Source organism: Geotrypetes seraphini, chromosome 8 (genome assembly GCF_902459505.1).
Source record: "Geotrypetes seraphini chromosome 8, aGeoSer1.1, whole genome shotgun sequence".
Classification (NCBI taxonomy): domain Eukaryota; kingdom Metazoa; phylum Chordata; class Amphibia; order Gymnophiona; family Dermophiidae; genus Geotrypetes; species Geotrypetes seraphini.
In genome coordinates this window covers 61,485,637-61,505,688 of record NC_047091.1, presented here as the reverse complement: position 1 = coordinate 61,505,688, position 20,052 = coordinate 61,485,637, and the positions used below count along the sequence as shown (strand labels likewise).

Genomic DNA, 20,052 nt, shown 5'->3' with positions numbered 1-20,052 from the left:
TTTTTCCTCTCGTAACTTCCCAGTTCCCATCAAGATATTGTAGTTCCCCCTGACCCTTTTACCCTTTTATCCTACTGTATCGATGTTTTTGTTATGTTAACCCTTACATTTATGTGATTTTTATAGAATTTTATGCAAATTTCTTCTTTTCTCTTTTGGTTTTTTTTTCTCTCCACTTTTTTGTAAACCGCTTAGTTTTTGATAAGCAGCACATCAAAACCTTAATAAACTTGAAACTTGGATTTGGGCCTGGGAAGAAAAAAAGGAGAGATGGCGATATTGTTTGAGGACGAAGAAATTTGGGATAGACAGAATTAGGGGACTTGCTGGGAGTAAAAGAAAGACAGAAGTGCGGTTGGAGTGAGAGGAAACTAAGGAGGTTGGAGCCCGAGGAAGGAACAGTCAGAAGGAGATTTCAGGTCTTATGCTGAGGGAATTCTGGAAAAAAAAAAAAAACAACTCCCCAGAACATTACAATTAAGCTATACAGAATTGGAAAAGAATTTTAAAATGTTGTGCATAGAATTGTAAATATTTTGCGCAGAATTTCCTCACGAGTAACACAATGACTAGGAGAGTGGAAGCTGCACTTACGCAGTGACGGAGGGAAAGAGGGATGGGGTCATCATCACCACTATGCACACAGGGACGGAATTATAATCACTAATCTCCACAGTGGGACTGGGGGAAAGAGCTGGCTTAAACTCACTAATATACACACAGTTACTGGGAGCGAGCGAGCTTTAGAGCCGCAAAAATAAAATAATGAAAAATATTATTCGTCTGAATACAAATACCACATGCAATTATGAGCACTGAGCTTTAACAAAACAAATAACAAGAGAAGCAACATGAAATCCAAGATCAAGGGCTCCTTTTACAAAACCGCACTAGTGTTTTTATCGCATGCACCAGATTAGCGCGCGCTAGCCGGAAACCTACCGCCTGCTCAAAAGGAGGCGGTAGCGGCTAGTGCGTGCGGCAATTTAGTGCGTGCTATTCTGCGCGTTAAGGCCCTAGTGCGGCTTTGTAAAAGGAGTCCCAAGCGTTTAGAGCCCTAGATTATTTCTATTCAGATTTAAATCACTATTCGGCCGAATAAGAATTATGTATTTGGAGCCAAATCAAATCGAATATTCGGTACAGTTCTAGACACCCTTTTATGAAGCCGCGTTAGGCTTTCTTTTAACACCGGCCGTGGTGGCATTAGCTCTGACACGCATAGGAATTCTATCAGCGTTGGAGCTTTTACACATAGGGCATGATTTTATAATCATATGAAGAAAGGCTAAAACAGTTTGGGCTCTTCAGCTTGGAAAAGAGACGGCTGAGGGGAGATATGATTGAACATAAGAACATAAGAACATAAGCAGTGCCTCCACCAGGTCAGATCATAGGTCCATCCTGCCCGGCAGCCCGGAAGTCTACAAAATCCTGAGTGGAGTAGAACGGGTACAAGTGGATCGATTTTTCACTCCGTCAAAAATGACAAAGACTAGGGGGCACTCGATGAAGTTACAGGGAAATAATTTTAAAACCGATAGGAGGAAATATTTTTTTCACTCAGAGAATAATTAAGCTCTAGAACGCGTTGCCAGAGGTTGTGGTAGGAGCAGATAACATAGCTGGTTTTAAGAAAGATTTGGACAAGTTCCTGGAGGAAAAGTCCATAGTCTGTTATTAAGACATGGGGGAAGCCACTGCTTGCCCTGGATCGGTAGACTGGAATGTTGTTACTACTTCAGATTCCGGAATCTTTGTTACTCTTTGGGAATCTGGAATCTTGCTATTCTTTAGGATTCTGAATGGAATGTTGCTACTCCTTGGGTTTTTGTCAGGTACTAGTGACCTGGATTGGCCACTGTGAGAACGGCCTACTGGGCTTGTTGGACCATTGGTCTGACCCAGTAAGACTATTCTTATGTTCTTATCAGTGCCTAGGTTAGATGCCGCTAGACACCCTAATCGCAGACGCCTAGCGATGCCAAACACAAATTTGCACGCAACTTAATTGAATTTTAATGGGTTCGACGGCGTGGTAATTGACCACGCCATTAAAAACCCATTTTTAAAAAGCAATTATTTTTTAATGACAATTAAGGTTGTGTGCGGATATCGGTGTGGTACCTAGCGATGCCTAAACCGAGGCACCCTATGATGCCTGATGATGCCTACCTAAAAAAGTAGGTGTGGTTAGGGGCGGAGAATAGGCGTGGTAAACTTAAGCATCACTAGGTGTGCAAGTGAGGTGCCAGTGAACGCCTAGCGATGTCTAAGTCTGCCTAGGTGCCGCCAGGCGTGATTCTCTAAAGGATGCTTAGCAGTTGATTAATAATTGCGCAGATTGGCGCCTACAAATTAGGCAGGGTTAGACGCCAAGTGTGGAATCAGGCCCATAGTGACTGGAGAGAGAGAGCCGGGGTTGTAATCATTCACACACACATACAGGCTGATCTGAAGAAGAAGGGTTAATTTTGGAAAGCTAATCAAATAAATGTATTAAGTTAGTCCAATAAAAAGGTATCACCTTTTTTAATTTCTATATATTGCATTCAAAAGTGGACTAACACGGCTGCCACACCATTTTACTCCGTCTGATGCCTGAAAGCGTGGTAAGCTCTGCTCACAGCTTTGCATCAGGTTGTGCATACATTTTTGTGCACAGAGCTTAGAAATCCATGCAGGAGAGATTTCTGTGAAGGTTGGGGGTGGGGGTGGGGGAACAGAGCCTGCTAGTCTGGTATCATTAAAATCCCATGGTAATGAAGGCATTAGCTTACTCTGGAATGCACAGAAATGTGCACAGGCCCTGAAGCCTGAATGCAAGGTTTTCCTTTAATGTTGGGAATTTAAGGTGTCAGATGGTGTAACGTGACCTGCGTTACCACAGGTTGTTGTGTGCCACCATGATTTACTGTTATTCTTCTTCTTGCACCCTTACATCTCCCAGATGAGGTAGGTGAACCAGAAATTCCTCCCATCCCCTTATTAATAAAATTATAGTAGGCTGAGCTGACCCCACCTCTTGACCCTCGACCCCTCTCGACCCCCCGAAGTACCTACCAAGACCAGAGAGAGAAAGAGAAATCTTTACTTCCTCCCAGGGGACTGAATATTGTGTGACCATAGCTAGCACTTGAGAAGAACATACAATAAGCTATTTTGGGTCAGAACAAAGGTCCATTAAGTTCAGCATCTGTCTCTGGCAGTAGTGAGCCAGGAAGTACCTTAGAGATCCCAAAACACAGATCCATTTCTTGCAGTTCCCTCCCAGGAACGAGTGGTAGTCTTCTGAGATCTGTTTGGCTAATAATTATTTATGGAATTCTCCTCTAGGAATTTGTCCAAACCCCTCTTAAACCCATCTGTGATAGACGCCTCAACCACATCCTCTGGCAGCAAATTCCACAGCCTGATTGTTGAGTGAAAATATACTTTCTCTAATTTGTTTTAAATCTGCTGTTACTTTCATCAAGTTTCCCCTAGTCCTGGTACAGTCTGAAGGCAGAAATAACTGTTCCGTATTTACCTGCTCTGCTCCGCTCATCTTTTGTACTAAACTAAACAGATAATAATATTGCTAAACATAAGAACATAAGAATTTTATAAACCTCTCTCTCATATCCCCTCTCAGATGTTTCTTCATTTATTCACCAAAATTTAGCAATGATTGGTCCATTCACGCTCAGCTGTCAGTAGACGGACCAATCCTCATTCAGTGTTGAACACTGAATGACAATTGGCTCAAAATTAACACACAGTAACCACAAAACCTTTATATTAACAGAGGAATTCTATATATGGCGCTGAACATTAGAAGCTAATTGCTTGCCAAATTCTCAGCGTGGAGAAGTGTTCTAATGCATGCAAGGCACTGAAATTGTACAGAAATGTCCAATCTGCTGTAAACACACTTATGAAGACCAAAGAAGGAGTGGGGAAGGGACTGAACACATCAACCTTAAGAAACAAATACAATTTTATTATAAGCAAAAATAACATAAAATCATATCATATATATAAAACCAAGCCTTATAAAAAGTCCAAGTCTTGTGAATTTTGTAGACCCAACACGGTCCGTGTTTCGGCTTCTGTGGAGAAGCCTTCCTCAGGGGACTGCCCAGTAGATGGCGCTCAATGGAAAACTCTTCAAATGACAAGGCTTAAAGGCTGGATGGAAGAGGGCATATTAACCACCAAAAAACGCCGTGGAAACTTGCACACTGCATCAAAGTGAGTCTACAAAATTCAAAAAGGTGGACTTATTATGAGGCTTGGCTTTACATATATGATATGATTTTATGTTAATTTTTTGCTTATAATAAAATTGTATTTGGTTTACCTAGTTTATTTGCAGAGGGAGGGGGCGGGGGGGGTCCTTCCTTTTTGGATTATTTTGTTGCTAACACACTTATGAACCTATTGACAGGGGTTGCCGTACAACAAATTATGAAAAATTGGGATCGACTGAATTATCATTTCTGGTGGAATTCACTATGCCATGTTTTTAAAATGGAAAGGTTACTAGCCATACAGCGGGGGCATTCCCAGAAATTTAAGGATGTTTGGGAGCCATTAACAACTTATTGTGCAGAATGAAGAGTATTTTTCCATTTGTATACACACGTCCAGGGTAGGGAGGGTGGGTGGGGATATTTGATGTTTTCTTATGTTCAAGAACAATGGTTATGTATAAAGAGGGGGAGGGATATAAGATGTGAAGTATACGTTATTGGAAATATTAAGTGAGGCTAAAGTGTAAAGTGATTGTAATGTATTTTGCACTTATTGAAAGTTTTAAAATGAATAAAGATATTAAAAAAAAAAAAAAGAATAGTGTCTAAGGGCGTGTGGCCATGAGAAAGACAGGGTGGCTCAGGAGTGTTTCCTTAAAATGCATGCAGTGTTTTAGAATAATGTAGGTCTATGCCAGGGGTGTCCAACCTGCGGCCCGAGGGCCGCAGCGGCCCCGTGAAGTATTTTGTGCGGCCCCGGTCAAGGGCGATACAGTGTTTTCCTCTGCTGCCCCCGGGAGCTTACCGTCTTGCCGGCTCCCTCCTCTGTCTTGCTGCAGCGTTTGCGCGGCCCCAGAAAATTTTTTTTTCAGCCAATGCGGCCCAGGGAAGCCAAAAGGTTGGACACCCCCTGCTATACCCAACCTGCTCACTGGGATTTATGTTTCCTTAGTCTTAGAATGCTTAGATGAGTATGCCATTTGTTTTTTCAGCAGCATTTTGCAGTTTTGGTTCAGGTGTGTGGCGCAGTGGTTGGATCTACAGCCTCAGCACCCTGGGGTTGTGGGTTCAAACCCCACGCTGCTCCTTGTGACCCTGGGCAAGTCACTTAATCCTCCATAGCCCCAGGTACGTTAGATAGATTGTGAGCTCACCGGGACAGAGAGGAAAAATGCTTGAGTACCTGGTTGTAAAAAACCGCTTAGATAACCTTGATAGGCGGTATATAAAATCCTAATAAACTTGAAGGCAAACTTGAATTATTTTGTCAATTGGATTATGCTAATTCCCTCTACGTCTGTCTGAATAAATGCAACCTGAAAAGATTGCATCTCATTCAGAATACTGCGGCAAAATCGATATTTGGTAAGAATAAATACGATCATGTGACCCTTTTATTTAGGGTACTTCATTGGTTTCCCGTGTTATGGAGAATTCAATTCAAACGTGGGATTTTTTCCCCCCTATAATTCTTGTCTTTTTCAATTCCTGTTTACCGTCCCATTCAAGAAATATTCCGAAATATAAACTTGGCTTCCCATCAGTTAAGAGAGTCAAAACCATATCCCGTTTTTTGCAAATCTTTTGCTTTTTTATCGGCAACAATTTGGAATGAGCTTCCTTTTATTTATTTCAAAAATCTCTGGTTGATTCTTCTGTTCCAAGATAATTTTTAGAGTAGAAATTATCTTACTCTCTAGCTGAATTTAGGAAATTCTGTTATCCGAGTCGAGGCCTTCTTGCAAGGGATGAATCGGTATATTAAGCTAAGGATTGGATTGGATACCTGGTTTCAGTTGATGGGCCTCCTCACGCCCAAAGTTGAGCACGGATCCCGGTGCAACGTGCTGTTCTGTAAGGTACGCCAATCCCGGAAAACCCGTTATAGAATATCATTCAGCACTGATTTTTTTTCCGAAGCCGAATTTTGCACATTGTTTACTGAATCCAGCCCTAATAGGGTTGTTCCCAGTAGCTTCCTATTTACTTAAACAGGGGGCATAAACAGCGCTATGTGATCGGCTGCATTGACATGGAGCAACTAATCCCCCATGTTAAATGGTAAAGCACAGTTCCTGCGCATTCTCCGCACTGTTATGCTCTAGGGCCCCAATTCTATAAATGCCGCCCAAAGTTAGGCACTGGTAAATCGGTGCGCCTAGCTGATTTAGGCATCTAACTTAATTGTTTAAATGATATAATCAGCGCCTAGAATTGGCGATTAACAACTCGCAATTAACCTTAATTGGACTCAATTGGACAGTAGGTGCCTACCACTTTCAGGTAGGCGCCTAGCAGTCTAGGATGATTCATCATGGACGATTCAGCGCAGCCAGCTCAGCGCAGCCATTTCATCGTGGCTGTTTCAGCGCTAAATCAGCCATAATGCAGGGTCCCTGTCCATCTGTACCTCTCTCTTCCGCTGTCTCCAGTCCAGCGTGTCTCCTCATGAGGTCCTCCACCACCAATCCCTCAGCTCAATGTCTCTCCCAAGAAATGCCGGCAAACACGCCCCGAATTGCAAGCACTCAACCCTCCCCTTCTCTTCCCGTTCCGCGTGATTCAACATTTGGGAGGTGATGCCTGCCCACCTCTCGCCCCCAAATGCAATGCCCCCCCCCCAATAAAAATTCAACCCCCCCCCCTCTCTTCTCCCTGTGCCCCATCCCCTCTCAGAATGGCACTCTGCCACAGCTTTTCTTCTCCATTACCCATCCTCTCTCGGAATGGGATGATTCATCGTGGCCAGTTCATGGCGGCTACGAGGAAACATCCTGGGATGAACTGGCCGTGATGAATCATCCCATTCCGGCCCCTAGTCCAAGGTGCCTATCAAAAAGTAGGCGTAGCTAAGGGGCAGATCATGGGTGTGTTTGTCATGGGGGTGCCTGTTTTGGACTTAGGTGCCCCCATTTAGGCCAAGAAAACCCTGGCATAAATAGGGTGCACTTAAATTTAGGATTCCTACCAGCACCTAAGCCCACTATAGGTACCTCTAAGTGTGATTCTATAAAGTTTGCCCAAATTTTCTAGAATTGCGCTTAGCCCTGCACTACTTTGGGGCCTAACGTTTAGGTGCCATTTACAAAATTTCCCCATAGATGTTAATGTGGAAATTATTTTGTGCTAACTGCTATGGTGTTGCATTAATTGTTTTTAAGAACATAACAACATAAGAATTGTCATACAGGGACAGACCAAAGGTCCATGAAGCTCAGTATCCTGTTTCCAACAGTGGCCAAGCATGGTCCCAGATACCTAGCTAGATCCCAAGTAGTAAAACAGATTTTATGCTGCTTATTTTAGGAATAAGCAGTGGATTTCCCCATGCCATCTCAATAACGGCCTATGGACTTCTCTTTTAGGAAGTTATCCAAACCTTTTTTAAACCCCGCTAAGCTAACTTGTTTCACCACATTCTCCGGCAACAAATTCCAGAGTTTAATTACACGTTATGTGAAGAAATATTTTATCTGATTTGTTTTAAATCTACTACATAGTAGCTTCATCACATGCCCCTAGTCCCTAGTATTTTTGGAAAGAGTAAACAAGTGATTCACATCTACCCTTTCCACTCCACTTAGTATTTTATAGACCTCTATCATATCACCCCCGAGCTGTCTCTTCTCCAAGCTGAAGAGCCCTAGCCACTTTAGCCTTTCCTCATTTTCGTCACCCTTTTCTGTACCTCTAATTCCAATATATCTTTCTTGAGATACGTCAACCAAAACTGCACATAGTATTCGAGATGCGGCGGTACCATAGAGTGATACAAGGGCATTATATCATTGTCATCTTTATTTTCCATTCCTTTCTTGATAATTCCTAACATTCTATTTGCTTTCTTAGCAGCTGCCACTGCACATTGAGCTGAGGGATTCAACGTATCCTCAACAATGACACTTAGATCCTTTTCCTGGGCAGTGACTCCTAACGTGGAACCCTGCATCACATATCTATAGTTTGGGTTCCTCTTTCCCACATGCATCACTTTGCACTTGTTCACTTATACACTTTTTTGTAACATTGCAATGATTTGCAAGTTTCTCCTCTTCTTTTCTCAAAACCCTACCTTATGTTTTTCCCATATTTGTTTCTTTCCTATCTCATATTATATTTCTCACCTCCCTTCCCCATTGGCACTGTAAGTCTTGTATGTTAAATCCATGTCTCATATATTGTACCTCCCTGAATGTTTAAAACTTTTATTTTTTTGTACACCGCTTAAAAGTAAGATTAAGCGATTAATCAAATTTTAAATAAAACTTGAAAAATTTGATTACTTTATTTGCTGGATGTAGAATTTTGTTTCACACATATATTAGCGAACTTCACTGACTCTCAGGGCACAATTGACAGCTTATTACTGTCCCACTGTGTTATGGAATGAGCGTCTGGGTGCGTCGCTATTGAAATTAAACTATGGAGTATTCCATAAAACGTTAAAGCCCTAGTTTTTCCCAAGGTAGGCTCCGAGTTAGAAAGGCTTCTAAGAGTTGGATGGGAAAAGAAGATATGAGGAGAATGTTTTAATTGTGATTTTACTGTTTGTAGTAAATGGCCTTGGTCGCTTCTTTGAAATGGGTAAGTGTTATATAAAGATTTTATAAATGATAGAGAGGCAAAGCTGGGGTTATGTATCAAACAATAAACACATAGTGACCTATGGTCCAGTGATCACGAGATAATGTGGTTTAATATAAGAGCAAAGGCAGCAAGAGGTCACAGAAAGGTCAGGGTCCTGGATTTCAAGGTGCTAATTTTCATAAGAGGGGGTGAATCTTACAGAGGCACTTGGAGGGTGGCAGAGAGGAACATAGCTGAACTGTAGGAAGCAATTTTAAGGTTACAGATATTTATTTTAGGAAAGTACAGAAAGATAAGAGAAAAACAGTACAATATATTTTTGAAAACAGGTGAGGGTAATGGCAAAATTATTAGCATTGATAAGATATAAAGAATCTCAAAAAGAGGACAAAGGAAAGAATATCTGGAAAAGCCAAGGGCAGCAGGGAAGGAAGTCAGGACAGCAAAGGTATGAAAGGAGGCAAACATGGATGTGACAAAAAAAAAAAAAAAAAACAAAGTGGTAAGCAATATTATTTTTTTATAGTGAAGGGAGAAAGATCAGAGACTGTGAAACTGTGGTAAAAAGGAGGAACGTATGGAAGTTGATAAGGGAAAAGCAGAAATTCTGAACAAAGGGGAAAGGGAATGGAACATGTATACCACCTTTTTGTGATTACACATTCCAAGTGGTGGGCAATGGAGGATCAAGTGACTTGCCCAGGGTTACAAGGAGCAGTGCTGGGATTTGATCCCACAACCTCAGGGTGCAGAGGGAGTAGTCCTACTACTAGGCCACCCCTCACCTTTTTGTATTTCTTTGGTTTTAAAGTTAGAAAAAGTCCTCAGCTGGCAGCAGTACATTTCGAAAAACAGGTAGATACCACTTTGGTTGCAGCAAATAACATTTGGATGGAAGTAGATGAACTGAAATCACAAAGGACGGGATGATCCTAACATATCAAGGGAACTCGGAAAGGCTTTGGTAGCTCCACTGAGCGTTCTGTTCAGTCACCTTTTGCAGGCAGTAGCAGACTCAGAGGAACAGAGAAAGACAGACATTGTTCCTAATTATAAAAAAATAATGATGAAGAAGAGATTGGTAACTACCAGCCATGAGTTTAACCTCAGCTGGATATAAATGAATGAAGTTTCCAAAGTTGTGCTTCAATCAGGAATTAGCATGTGGAGGGGTCATTTATTAAGAGGGTGCCTAGTTTGAGGGCAAGTGGGTGCCTATTGGGCTGATGTTCAAAACCAAATGCGGGTACTGGAGGCGATAAGCGCCAGATTAACACCAGCGTAAGTGAGCGCAGAATGCTCAGAGGGCTCTAGCATGGGAGACAACATGCGCACAAAAAAAAAACCCAGTGCAAATAGCATGCGAATGTCATCAAACGAATGCTGATGAGGTCATTTCCTGTTCCCTCCCAATGCTCAGAAAATAGTGCACCAGACAAGTTGTCCTTACCACTGAAACATAACGTCAGTTTGGAGCAGGCATTAGGGTGTTTGAAGAGAGGATTCACAATGATTCTGTCCGTAAAATCTGCCATTTTTTAATTCCCCTCCCCCCCTTTCACGAAGCCGCGTTAGGCTTTTTATCACTGGCCGCTGCGGTTTTAACTACAATGCTCAAAGAATTCCTGTGAGTGTTGGAACTAATACCATCGTGGATGGCGAGAAAAAAGCCTAATGCGGCTTCATAAAAAAGGGGGGAGGGAGGGTTGTAATTTAGAAGCAAGTTCCTAAACTTGGACAATGGCAGTGAGACAAATGTGTGCAAGTGAAAGTAGACATTGGACGCCTGTTTCCAGCTTAAACTTGGAAGTTAAAAAAAAATGGGAAAGCTTATATTTAAAGTCACAGAAAACAGGTGCCAAAGTGTGCTTTGAATTCGGGTTTGCTGCGTGCATGGACGCAAAAGCAGAGCTTATTGAACAACTCTCCTGCACGTACAAAAGTCACATTCCTCTCCCTTATCTTCCCAATGCTCAATGCTAACAGCTTGCATTATAATTTGCATCCATTAGCGTTGAGCGTTTGGAAGTTATTTTTTAGGGCTATTCTGGTGATATTTTTACTGGGGCTGTTCTGCACAACGTTAGAGTTTTGAGCGTCGGCCTATATTTGTCTTTACAAAATACTATTGCAAGTGGCAGAAATCGCAGCTACACTGCAGCTGCTAATGTTTACATCTGCTCTTGAGCAGCTGGAATTGCCCACACCTAGTTTAAGTGTAAAATTAGTGCTTCACTCAAATTCTGCCCCTGCACACATCTACCGGCAAAATATATGCCCATCAGGTCAATTTGGGTACTTTTACAATGGCCTGCACTTTTATATTTTATATTATATGTAGTTACATATACATGGGCTAAAACAAACAGAAAAGTGTAAAAACTGACATGCACCAAACCTGGCTTAATTTTACTATTTCCCTCTCAAACACTTGTGCCGTTAACCAGATGAGTGTGAAAACAGGCACGCATCAGCCCTGGCTCAATTGTGATCTTTCCCTCTCAAACACTCGTGCCGTTAACCAGATGAGTGTGAAAACAGGCACGCATCAACCCTGGCTCAACTGTGATCTTTTCCTCTTAAACACTCGTGCCGTTAACCAGATGAGTGTGAAAACAGGCACGCATCAGCCCTGGTTCAGTTGCGATCTTTCCCTTTCAAACACTCGTGCCGTTAACCAGATGAGTGTGAAAACAGGCACGCATCAGCCCTGGCTCAGTTGCAATCTTTCCCTCTCAAACACTCGTGCCGTTAACCAGATGAGTGTGAAAACAGGCACGCTTCAGCCCTGGCTCAATTGCGATCTTTCCCTCTCAAACACTCGTGCCGTTAACCAGATGAGTGTGAAAACAGGCACGCATCAGCCCTGGCTCAATTGCGATCTTTCCCTCTCAAACACTCGTGCCGTTAACCAGATGAGTGTGAAAACAGGCACACATCAGCCCTGGTTCAGTTGCGATCTTTCCCTTTCAAACACTCGTGCCGTTAACCAGATGAGTGTGAAAACAGGCACGCATCAGCCCTGGCTCAATTGCGATCTTTCCCTCTCAAACACTCGTGCCGTTAACCAGATGAGTGTGAAAACAGGCATGCATCAGCCCTGGTTCAGTTGCGATCTTTCCCTTTCAAACACTCGTGCCGTTAACCAGATGAGTGTGAAAACAGGCACGCATCAGCCCTGGCTCAATTGCGATCTTTCCCTCTCAAACACTTGTGCCGTTAACCAGATGAGTGTGAAAACAGGCACGCATCAGCCCTGGCTCAATTGCGATCTTTCCCTCTCAAACACTCGTGCCGTTAACCAGATGAGTGTGAAAACAGGCACGCATCAACCCTGGCTCAACTGTGATCTTTTCCTCTTAAACACTCGTGCCGTTAACCAGATGAGTGTGAAAACAGGCACGCATCAGCCCTGGCTCAATTGCGATCTTTCCCTCTCAAACACTCGTGCCGTTAACCAGATGAGTGTGAAAACAGGCATGCATCAGCCCTGGTTCAGTTGCGATCTTTCCCTTTCAAACACTCGTGCCGTTAACCAGATGAGTGTGAAAACAGGCACGCATCAGCCCTGGCTCAGTTGCAATCTTTCCCTCTCAAACACTCGTACCATTAACCAGATGAGTGTGAAAACAGGCATGCATCAGCCCTGGCTCAATTGCGATCTTTCCCTCTCAAACACTTATGCCATTAACCAGATGAGTGTGAAAACAGGCACGCATCAGCCCTGGCTCAACTGTGATCTTTTCCTCTCAAACACTCGTGCCGTTAACCAGATGAGTGTGAAAACAGGCATGCACCAGACCTGGCATAACTGTAGTCTTTCCCTCTCAAACACTGGTGCTATTGCTCAATGACATGAGTGTTTGAGAGGGAAATACTACAATTGAGCCAGGTGGTCCGGTGCATTCCTGTTTTCACACTCATTTGGTTATTTTAGCCCCTGAAGCAGCCATTTTGCGAAACTTGGCCCAGTTAGGCTCTATGTTAAAAATCCTCCACTCTTGCAACATATACATGAAAATGACTTTTTTAAGTTATTCCCTTAGTATGACTTGTATATTTTTATGTTTTATTTAGAAGATATTTTAATTATTATGTTTATTGCTTGATATAAACTGTTTTGGGTTGAACTTCTTTTTTATTGAAAGTAGTAAACAAGTAGCGGAATAGAGAAGCAGCCTAATGTTAACAATAGCAGACTGAAAACCAAGGAAGCTTAGTTCAAAACCCAATGAGGCTCTTTATGACCTTGGGCAAGTCACTTAAACCCTCCATTGCATCAGGTACAAACTTAGGGGTATGTTTACTAAAAGGACTTGCAGGTAACATGGATTATAGCACATGTTTACTACAAAACTAACGCTATTCTTTTAGGGGGAATGTTTTATGAAGGTCATAACTGCAAGGTTTTAACATGGGAGCAGTTAGCAATGCCTGTGTAGGAAGTGCTGCATGATCCAGCATTAACTGCGCTATTTTTCCATTAGTATGCAGTAACGAGGATGCGCCATGATTATGTTTCCATGCCCCCATGCCACACCTACATCACTCCGTCTCCCAGAAAAATCCCCTAATGCGCATGCTAACGGTTATGTTACAACAGAACACCTTAACACCCTCATGCAATAACCCTGTTATGCCGCATTAAGGAATCTGCTGACGGAAAATGTGGTGAAAGCAGTTAGCTTAGCAGAACTTAAAAAAGGTTTGGTTAATTTCCTGCATGAAAAGTCTGTACGCCATTCTTAAGATGGACTTGGGAAAAAGCATCGTTTATGTCTAGGATAAGTACCATAAAATCTGTTTTACTCTTTTGGGATCTTGTCATGGACTTGTGACCTGGATTGGCCACTAGTGGAAACAGGATATTGGACTTGATGGACCTCAGTCTGTCCCAGTACAGCAATGCTTATGTTCTTAATACACTTTAGGAAACATACCGCATAGATTGTAAGACCTCAAGGGACAGGAAAACATCTCTTCTATCTTAATGTAACTTGCCTTGAGATACAACTGAAAAAGATGTGACCTACTGTATATTCAAATAAATAAAAATATAACGACATAGCATAAAAGGAAGCATGGTATAGTTATGTTGTGTGCTACGGATTAGCGAATCCAAGGCAGCATGGTCTTACCAGAGAACGAGGTCACTGAAAAAACCTGCTGAATTTCTTTGATTGCTGGATGCGGTATAGCTGGATTTCAGGAAGGCCTTTGCAACTACTTTATACAAGAGCCAAATAAATGAGCTGGCTGTAAAGTGGGTTAAAAATTAGATAGCCAACAGAAGATGAGGATAAATGGAGTTTGATCCAAAGAGAAGGGGGATTAGCAGTGGGGTGCCTGGCGGACGAGTACTGGGTCCAGTTTTGTTGAATAGTTTTTAAAATGTAGGGAAAGTTTGCCTTTCTGTGCATGATACAAAGATCTGAAGCAAGGAGGACACTCCAAGTGAAGTGGAAACTGTGGAGTGATCTAAACATTCCACATTTTTGAAGCTGATTTCAATTCTAAACTCCAACTCACTGTCAGATACCTATACCCACTGTATCATTCCTTCTGCTTAGAACTCCCCAACCCTGAGATCTCCTGTCTGTCTGTCCAAATTAGATTGTAAGCTCTTCCGAGCAGGGACCATCTATTGAATATTAAATATACAGCGCTGCATACGCCTTTCAGTGCTATAGAAATGATAAATAGTCATAGTAGCAGTAGTCAAGACTTTAACAACTAAAGTTCGATCCGGAGGGTTTAGAGCAGGGGTAGGGAACTCCGGTCCTCGAGAGCCGTATTCCAGTCGGGTTTTCAGGATTTCCCCAATGAATATGCATTGAAAGCAGTGCATGCAAATAGATCTCATGCATATTCATTGGGGAAATCCTGAAAACCCGACTGGGATACAGCTCTTGAGGACTGGAGTTCTCTACCCCTGATTTAGAGTTATGCTTTTGAAGTACAAAAATGCGAAAGAACCGTAACCGGTGAGGATGAGATATTGCCATGCACTCGATAGAACAGCTTGCCAAAGAAGTGGCAGAAACTCTAGCAATATTAGGCTGTACAGGGAGAGCCATAGCGGGAAAGAAAACTGTTAAAAGTTCTGTCTCTTGGGACCTCATCTAGAGTTTCTAGTTCTGGAGGACATTCAGAGGTAGTTTTGAGAATGGCCCCCTAAATCATATCAAGCGAGACATATTTTAAGAGGAGAAAGACGAGGATATAATAGAGACATTCAGAGACTTCTAAGATATTAGTAGAGCAAAGTCTGCTTTTTCAGTGAAAAGAAAGCTCTAGAACAGGGACATCAAAGTCTCTCCTCGAGGGCCGCAATCCAGTCGGGTTTTTAGGGTTTCCCCAATGAATATGCATGCGATCTATTTGCATGCGCTGCTTTCATTGTATGCTAATAGATCTCATGCCATATTCATTGAGGAAATCCTGAAAACCCAACTGGATTGCGGCCCTCGAGGAGGGACTTTGAGATCTCTGCTCTAGAACAAAGGGTCATGAAATGACGGTTCAGGGTGGGTAACATCAGAAAATGATTCTCCATCAAAACAGTTGTGAATACGTGGAATAGCTTCCCTGTGGAGACAGTGGAGGGCAAAGAGTGGCAGATTTTGAGAAAACCTTGGGACGAGCACAAAGACTTGAGAATGTGAAGGCATGGCTGAGATCAGGTAGGCTTTGCGATCTGAACGGGCGACTGCTCTGAGAACGGATGGCCTAAGTAAATCCCGCAGATAAGGTGATGATTTCTCATTTCCATTCACTCTGGGACTTTCCGTGTCTGCTATAGAAATATGAAATATGTGTTTCAGAGCTGGCCCCACCAACCTGCCCTTCCCCTTCCTACAGTATACCTTTCTTATATAAATACATTCATGCGCAAGTTTTTAATTCAATTGGATTTTTCGCCAATTAGGTAAATTAATTCCTTATACCTTTAATCAATAAAGGCTGACCTTTTTAAATTAGTTCCACCTTAGTGCATTCCTATTATTTTACAATTGGAGAGGTAATTTTAAAACCCTTTTGCCACCCAAATTTGGCCTAGGTGTTCTTCACTGAAGCAAGCCTAGAGAAATGACCTGTTTTAGAAGCAGAGACCATGTTCTATGTTTTTATTGCACTTTAGAACAATCAACTAATAACATCCGTAACTAGAGTTCTCCTTCCATATTTACAGCCCCACTATCAATCCTTCACTGAATCACACTATCCCTTTAAATGTTTTATTGAGCTCTTATCTGATGTGACCAGCCTGTAAGCTCAAACTGGGTACTGTCCATTATATTTCTCTGTACAGAGCTGTGTACCTCTCTTGGGTACTAAACAAATCGTGATAATAATGTTAATATTGTAGCATTCTCTATATAGTCTTGCATTCTCTATATGTAATCTTTTTTTCCTTTTTCCACAACCATGGAAGCCCCCCCTCTCTGTATGTATGTATATATACATACATTCAAGAGAAGCCCCCTCTCTCTCTCTCTGTATGGGGGCTTCTCTTGAGTATACATATATATATATGTGTGTGTGTGTGTATAAGAGAGTTTGAGTGTAATACACACACACACTCAAGAGTGAACGAGAAGAGAGCTGGGTGTGTGTATATATATATATATATATATAATATATAGGAGAGAAGAGAGCATGAGTGTAATAGTATATATTATACACACACACACAACTCAAGAGTGAACGAAAAGAGAGCTGGGTGTATATATATATATATATATATGTATATATATATAAAAGAGGTATATATATATATATAGAGGTATATATATATATATATAGAAGAGAGCATGAGTGTAATAGTATATATTATACACACACACAACTCAAGAGTGAACGAGAAGAGAGCTGGGGGTTATATCCACTTTTATACACACACTAAAAGAAAGAATCTGGGGTTATATCAAACCAAGAAACATATAGTGACAAGGGGAAAGAACTGGGGTAATGATATTCACAGTATACACACAGTGAGAAACAGAGATCTAGATTATATCCACCATTGTCCACAATCTGACAGGGAGAGGGAACCTGGGATTGTAAGCAATAAACACAGTGTCAGGGTAAGAAAGCCTAGGGTAATATTCACTATTATGAAAACACTGCTAGAAAGAAAGAGAGTGGATTATATCCTCCAATATATTTGGAGAGACAGGGGAAGAGAACTGGGCCATATCTACCCAGAGATAGGGAAAGAAAACTAACTGGGCTTATAATCACCAAGATACCCACACTAACAGGGAGTGAAAGCCTGGAGTTATATCCGCCACAGGGAAGGAGAAAGCTGAGGCTATATCCAGAGGGGCACGAAAAGAAAGACGGAGAAATCTGGGCATCTCTCAAGAACTTGGGGAGTGCAGTTTTTTTGTTGTCTAATAGAACAAACTAGTCCGAGCTCCTTGCTGGAGCTAAAGGGGACCTCATTGTTTCGTGGGCTTTTGGAACATCTACTCATGCGCTATTTTGAATTCTTAAGTTAGTGTTAGTTTTTTTTCTCTCTCTCTCTCCTGTTGTATAATGAATTTTATTTCTGCAGACTTTGGGACAATCAGAATTGTTGAAGTTATGCTTTTCTCCTGAAAGCGCAGTTTTTCTCAACTACTTGATTTTGGAATTTAAAATTTAAAAAAATAAATAATAGCCCACTAAAGATTTTCTCTGGAATTACTTTCAAAGTATAATACCCGTATATCTGATTTAAAAATTCCACGCTGGAAAAAAAAAAGAGGCCTAAAATGGGACAGCTACAGAATTTATGATGTCAAAAAAAACCGAGGTGAGAGGATGTTTCAGGGTCTAACTCCCAGCTGTGATTAAATCATCCTGATTATTTGTCCTCATAACCTTTAAATCGTCTCAGTACTAATTTTGCTTCAAGTAAAGAGTTTGGTTTTACCTTAAAAACAGGAAAGCACACGACTGTCTTCTGCACGTGAGCTCTGGGACCTGTATAATTTATTAAACTTTTACTTTTCTCCCACTTAAAATGCGAACTTAAAGAGCTGTTGACACAGGAGGGTGATTCTTGTTGAAGCAACCTCCGACCGGCTCAGTTCACACTTTTGCAATTCAGATCAAGCTGCATTAAGTTAAAAAAAAAAAAATAAACCACCTAGAGAGTTTAATCTAGCAATTTTCTTCTCCATTAATTTGTTAGGAATATCCTAACCAGTGTGCTTTGCTTTTTAAAAAGGTTTTGAAATCAAGCGGGGAGTTTCTGTTGCTTCAGTAAACAGGAAAGCTTTCTTTGAGACACTTTTTAACATCTTTTTAGAATCCGCCTCGGGCGATTCGAGGATCCCATCGCACCGCTAAAGCCATTTGCGATTTAAGTGTCACTTTCTCAGAAAGTTGGCTATTTTATTTTTCAAAAGCCTACTGTGTTTATTGTCCTCAAATGTTAAATTGTTGTGATACATATTCAAATTTTCTAAAAAGACGAGAATTAATTATTTTTACTTTATTTTTTTTTTTTTTTATAAAATTTCTTTAGGCCTACTGAGGCGCCTGTCTTATTGGGAAACCCACTTTCTTTGCCATTAAAATCCTTTGCTTACACTTTTAAAAATATGCATTGATGTATAAACGCTCAGTTCTTTTTCTTTTAAAGTAAAGAAAAAATTGCTTTGGAAAAAGTATATTCCAGGCGTTCCTGGAATCTGTGAGTTAATCCATTTTTTTATTTAAGCCTAGACTAGTGTTTTGGGTGTTTTTGTTTTTTGTTTTTAATATCGGAGTACTACTCTGCCGATCCCTTTTTAATCTGCAGAAGATGCATCAAGAGAAACCCCTCCGTGAATATACATATGTATCTGGTCATGGGAAGTTGACTGTCCAGAAATTAAACGACTTCAAACATACCCCCAGAACAGGCATATAAAGTTTGGTGAGTTCAACCGCATTAAAACCCCCCAAGGGCTTAAGCCATGCTGCCTGACCTTCCTAAACTTAAAGAGATCCTAGGTGAAAATGAATCCACTAAAAGGAAAACTTCAGAGCTCTGCCATTTTTGCTAACATCAAAATAAATGATATATTGAAAGAACAAACGAAGCATCAGAACTTCCAGCATGCAGAGGCTTAAAAATGCATTCAGAGGCTTAAAAATCAAGATGTTAAAATACATGCCTAGCGCTTCAAGCCTTGTAAACTCTGGGAAGGTAATGGATAGGGTGCCTATGTTCAGCTGCCCTTTGCTATGGGTGTGTAAGGCGGCTATATACAGAAAGGGCACGGGTTAAGAAAAAAAATAGAAAAAAGAATGGGATGGTAAACACACAGGAAGCAAATGCCAGAACAATTTTTTTTCCAGTTCCCATTAACCATTGAAAAAAACCCCAAAACTTTAAAAAGTTGAGACTGCTACAAATATGTGGCATTTGGAGAAAACAAAAGAATCCCCCCCCCCCCCCCCGATTTACCAAGAAAGGCAAAGTTAAAAAAAAAGCCAGCAAATAAATACAACGAACAGGAACATACATGGAGGCTCCATCAACGAACGCTCAATTAACCCCTGGGAGAGTTTGCAAAATAGAAAGCAAATGCAATGCCTCCCCCCCCTTGCTCATCCTCCCGGGCGGCGGGCAGCGCTGCCTCCTCTAGCCGCCAGCCGGAGCATGCAAGACGGATGCAGCAGCCAGAGGTGGGGGGGACAATGCAAGACCTACCCTTTGTGCCATCAGAAGCCTGCTGCTTAAGATTCGATCCACTGTGGGCTTTTGTTTTTCCTTTTGCAAAGGGGGGGGGGGGAGTGGAAGAAAGCCCCCAGCTTCGACTCTTTTAGAGAAGAGACCAGAACATCAACTGTAAACAATTAAATTCAGTCTATTTTGGGGGGCTGGGGGGGTGGGGGGAGAGGTAGGAGGTGGATTTTGTAGCTTGCAAAAAAAAAAAAAAAAAAAAAGGCAGGAAACCCCCCTCAGCTGAGTGCTAGCGAGCGGCTAATGCAGAGAAGCCAGAGGCATGAGGAGCGAAAGCTGCTGTTTCTCGGGGTGGATTCCGGATCCTCTGCCTTTTGGCCGCCCGGGCTGTCCATCAAACGTTTCAGATGTGTCAAAATCCAAATGACTGATGACCTTAAAACCTGGTGGTTGGGTGTGTGGGGAGGGAAGGAGGGGTTGGGGGCTGCTGGACCAGACCCCCAAACACCCTCTTGTCCTTCTTCTAAAGCCTGGACATCTCTTCCCTCCCCCCACCTTTCACTGCAT

The 20,052-nt window shown here is 41.8% G+C and overlaps 1 protein-coding gene across 1 annotated transcript in view; it reads right to left on the bottom strand.

Annotated features, from left to right (window-relative positions):
- MEIS3 (Meis homeobox 3) overlaps positions 1-19,672 on the bottom strand; it is a 171,534-nt gene extending 151,862 nt beyond the window's left edge. The window contains exon 1 of the mRNA XM_033957346.1: positions 19,513-19,672. Coding sequence (XP_033813237.1) covers positions 19,513-19,524 — 12 coding nt within the window. The 5' untranslated portion in view covers positions 19,525-19,672. The remainder of the gene's footprint in view (positions 1-19,512) is intronic.
- Positions 19,673-20,052: the final 380 nt, after the last annotated feature.